Below are 5004 nucleotides of genomic sequence, written 5' to 3'. Positions count from 1 at the left end.
GTTAAGACTTTTGCTATGATATGATGGGATGAATATGTTTTCCATGTTGCAAAGATGTGATTTTTTGGGGGCCAAAGATTGAAAAAAGTATTGTGTAACTTCCTCATTAAAAAGGACTTTCATAAACTTTGATCCCCCCCCAAAGCCCTCCTTTATTTCCATCATTACATCGATTGTGATGTTTAATGTGTTTCATGAATCCAACCCATGCTGGCACCCTCCTGCTTCACAAAATTTGCCATCTCTCTGTTGCTGGGATTTTGAGCATGTGATTTAATTATTCTTGCTCTTGAGGTAAAGCGTGTTGGTCATGTGCCCTAAGACTCCAGCAAGATTTGAACAGCACCGTTTTTCAAACTGAGTGTTTGAAAGAGCGGGGAAGGTGCCCTGCTGATAACATACCGAGGGGCTTTTCCTACTCTGAGACTTGAGCTCGCAAATCCCTGGCTATCTGGGCGGGACAGAGCTACCGATCACATGAGTACATAGGAACCTTCTCTAGAAGTGGGAAAAGATTAGCCTAGGCTGCCTCCTCCTTGCATGGAAAACACTACTGCATGTGCTTGATCATATCACTAAGTATCATGTTACGTTAAGAGATGACGTGTATTAGAGTATCCAGAACAAAAGCAGAGAGAGTTCTCCATCCCCCCCCCACCGCCTGAGCTGGCAGATCACACCTGGAACAGGACACCATGAGTGAGAAGAGCCCCAGGCAATCAGAAGCCCCTCCAGGAGCATCGAAGCCAGTGACAGAGCACAGAACTCCAGCAATAGAAGAAAAGGTGAAGGTTCCCTGTTAACGAATGAACAAGCTGAGAACACCGCAGCCTGGAGAAAAGATGATACCAAGGACAAGCGTTCTCTCTTCCAACCGCTGAGGGCTTGTCATGTGAGAGAAGGAGGAGATGTGTTCTGTGCAGCTCTAAAGGATGACCCACAGGGAGAATAGACTGATGAAGCTGCCTCAGGATAGCACAGGCTGCTTCCAGCAGTAGTGAGCTCCCTGTCACTGGCATTGTGCAAGCAGGTGCTAGAGGGTCCTTTGTAGTTAGTTAGGCTTCAAACACCTGTGTGAGGCAGGAAATAGACCAAGTTACTTTTAGTTCCCTGAAAAACAGTAAGCCAATTAAGTCACTAAGTATTTATAAAGGACATACTATGGAGGCAGTGAGGAGGCCTTGTGGCACGGTGGTTAAAGCGCTTGGCTGGTGACTGAAAGGTCGGCGGTTCGAACCCACCAGCCACTCTGAGGGAGAAAGATGCGGCAGTCTGCTTCTGTAAAGATTACAGCCTTGGAAACCCTATGGGGCAGTTCTGTTCTGTCCTGCAGGGTTGCTATGAGTTGGAATCGGCCTGATGGCAAAGGAGTTTGGGTGGGTTTTTTTTTTTTTTGGTTATGGAGGCAGTAAAGGAGTCCCTGGGTGGTACAAATGATTAAATGCTGGGCTACTAACCAAAAAGCTGGCAGTTCAAAACCACCCAGAGGCACCTCAGAAGAAAGGCCTGGCAATCTGCTTCCAAAAGGTCACAACCATGAAGATCTTATGGAATGAAGTTCTACTCTGTAACACATGGGGTCGCCACGAGTTGAATTGACTTGACAGCAATGCGTTTAGTTTTGTTTTTTTTTTTTAATTTTTATGGCGGCAATGGTGGTTCAGTGATAGAATTCTCACCTTCCATGTGGGAGACCTGAGTTCCATTTCTGGCCGAAGCACGTCATGTGCAGCCACCACCTGTCTGTCAGTGGAGGCTTGCATGTTGACTGTGATCCTCAACAGGTTTCAGTGGAGCTTCTAGACTAAGACAGGCTAGAAAGAAAGGCCTGGCGACCTACTTCCATAAATTGGCCTATGGAAACCCTATGGACCACAATGGTCTGATCCGCAACCGATCGTGGGGATGGTGCAGGACTGGGAAGCATTTTATTCCATTGTGCTTAGGGTCGCCATGAGTTGGGGCCCCAACTCCACAGAAGCTAACAACATATGTTTAGTGCCAAGAAGCAGACTGACTTTCTACATGCCCGAAAATAAAGTTGCTTTGTTTTTCTCACCAGGAGATGACCCATTCCTGGCCTCCTCCTCTCACTGCCATGCATACTCCTGGAAACTCTGAGCAGAACACCTTTTCCATCCCAGGACAGGTCAGTTACCTTGCTTCCTCCTCTTTCCTTTATCTTAATGATTCGACTTTTCTAATTGGATTCTTAAAAATAAAAATGGCTTTGGTCTTACAAAAAAAACCTCTTGCTGTCAAGTCGATTCTGACTCATAGCAACCCTGAAGGACAGAGCAGAACTGCCCCGTAGGGTTTCCAAGGAGCGGCTAGTGGAATTGAACTGCCGACCTTTTGGTTAGCGGTCAAGCTCTTAACCACTGTGCCACCAGGGCTCATAGTACCCTAAAATCTAGACCCTCTCTTGCCCCCAGGATGGTAATCATAATAATAGGATTTTGTATTGAAAGAAAGTCTTTAAGAGACTATGCACATAGATTCTGTCATGTGTATCTTACTACCTGGAGCTCCTGCCACTGTCTATGTTACTTTGCCCAGAGTGGCTGAATCAAAGAGAGGAGTGAACACAACCATTAGGAAATACCAAGGAGATGATGCAACAGCAACATCCAGGATGTTTTTAATTAAAAAAAAAACAAAAACAAAAACTTTTCACTCTATTGTATCTAGTTTCATTTTGTGTATCACTTTCCAGTGATATAAGTAGATGAGTCTGAACACACCAACTCATCACATTAACAGAACTTTTTCTTCTACAGTTCTATCGTCAACTGTCTAACATAATTTTTCCTTACCTGTTCCCAGTAGGAATTTTCTCATTATCATTTTTAAAAATGTCTAAATAGATATGGCTACACTAATAACACACTTAAAAAGAAAAAAAAAAGTCTTCCTTCTTTCCACCTTTCCTTCCGCCCATTGATCCATCCTTACATCCATCCATTTGTTCAGAAACCATTTGCTAAGGACAAAAAACCAGTTGCCATGAAATCAATTCCGACTCCTGGCGACCCCATGTGTGTCAGAGGAGAACTGTGCGCCATAGGGTTTTCAGTGGCTGATTTTTCAGAAGTAGATCTCCAGGCCTTTCTTCTCACCTCTGGGTGGACTTGAACCTCCAGCTTTTCAGTCAACAGCCAAGTTCGTTAACATTTTGTACCACCCAGGGACTCCTACTGAGGACATAAACCAACCCAAACCACACCCGTTGCTACCGAGTCACTCATGGTGACCCCATGTGTTACTGAGTAGAACTGTTCCATAGGGTTTTCTTGGCTATAATCTTTACAGAAGCGGATCACCAGGCCTTTCTTCCACAGTGCTGCTGGGTGGGTTTGAACCTCCAACCTTTAGGTTAGGAGTTGAGTGCAAACCATTTGCGCCACTCAGGGACAGAGGACATGCAATGGGCTTAAATTAGAGATGAAGAAAGGCCTTCTGTGTGTTATGAGGCAAACCACAAAGCAATGTAGTAGGTGTCTACACAGAGAATAAAAAGGCTCAGAGAAGTATCCAGCACTCCTATGAGGAGTTGAGGAAGTGCTCCTGGAGGTGGCAACATTTGGAAGATGGTGAGGACTCGGACCAGTTTAGAAGGGCCCAAAGGACAAGCACACATGCAGAAGAACAGCGCTGAGAGGTGAGGGATCTGGTGTGATGCAGCCTGGTATGAAGTCCTGAGTGGCTGGATCAGAGTTCCTGTGATGGGGAGTGGAGAGCGATGAACCCCCAGAAGTTAGGTACATCTCTGTGAGAGGCCTTAAATGCCAGCCCAAGAAGTTTGGACTATATTTGTAGAAGGAGGGACAACCCCAATGAGACCCTTTACTCTTTACTGTTATTGTTAGTTGCCATCACGTTGGCTCTGAGTCACGGCAACCCCAAGCACAATGCAACAAAATGTTGCCTGGTCCTCCACCATCTTCACAATCATTGGTATGCTTGAGTTCACTGTTGTGGTCACTGTGTATTCTGAGTGCCTTCCAACCTAGGGGGCTCATTTTCCAGCGTGATATCAAACAATGTGGTATTGTGATCCATAGGGTTTTGACTGGCTAATTTTTGAAAGTAGATTGCTAGGCCTTTCTTCCTAGTCTGTCTCAGTCTGGAAGCTCTGCTGAAACCTGTCCACCATGGGTGACCCTGCTGGTATTGGAAATACCAGTGGCAGAGCTTCCAACATCACAGCAACTTCCAAGCCACCACAGTACGACAGACTGACACAGGTGGTGGCTTTAGTTTTTAGGATCATGATTTTGACAATAACATTGGCCTAAACCGTGTTTAATATTCTCCTCTCACCTTTGAAAGGGATTGGAGCTAAGTGAGCAGTGACCCTCCCTAGCCCCATATCTTCACTGTTCCTTCCCTAGGCTGCCCTGAGCGGGGTATCCTTCTCCCTAGCAGCTCCACCAAAGAAAATGATCCTTCCATTTCAGGCATTGAATCCAGCACTTACATAGCAATTGCAGTATTTTCAGCTGTGTTAAACAATTTTGGAGATAATCTGTGCAACTCGCAATTTTGACATTTACAAGTATATACAATAGAACTGGTTGTTAAATGGGCTTTTGTAGTAAGTGCACAATTTAGAATCAGGCACAATTTTCATTTTCTGCCAATTATCTATGCTACCATCAACCCCATGATAAAGGTAGAAGCAAGTGGGAGAAAATGGTGAAACCGGGATGGCTCTACGCCCACTCTTTTGTTTTCATTTGATTCTTGCCAAAATGTTGGTTTGAAAAAGAAAGGAACATTTGAGATAACAATAATAACATCAGGAACACTTAATATACCAAACCAAACCCACTGCCGTCGAGTCGATTTTGACTCATAACGACCCTATAGCACAGAGTAGAACTGTCCCATAGGGTTTCCAAGGCTGTAAATCTTTACAGAAGCAGACTGCCACATCTTTCTCCCTTGGAGCCGCTGGTGGGTTCAAACTGCCCACCTTTCGGTTAGCAGCCAACCATTGCG

At 45.1% G+C, this 5004-nt stretch overlaps 1 protein-coding gene across 1 annotated transcript in view; it reads left to right on the top strand.

The window, feature by feature from the left end:
• The window catches only part of AFF2 (ALF transcription elongation factor 2), a 543144-nt gene that overhangs the window by 362082 nt on the left and 176058 nt on the right, over positions 1–5004 (top strand). Inside the window, exon 5 of the mRNA XM_023735455.1 lies at positions 2063–2149. Coding sequence (XP_023591223.1) covers positions 2063–2149 — 87 coding nt within the window. The remainder of the gene's footprint in view (positions 1–2062; positions 2150–5004) is intronic.

This window comes from Trichechus manatus, unplaced genomic scaffold (assembly GCF_000243295.1).
Source record: "Trichechus manatus latirostris isolate Lorelei unplaced genomic scaffold, TriManLat1.0 scaffold00079, whole genome shotgun sequence".
Classification (NCBI taxonomy): domain Eukaryota; kingdom Metazoa; phylum Chordata; class Mammalia; order Sirenia; family Trichechidae; genus Trichechus; species Trichechus manatus.
This window is presented reverse-complemented; position numbering and strand designations above follow the sequence as displayed.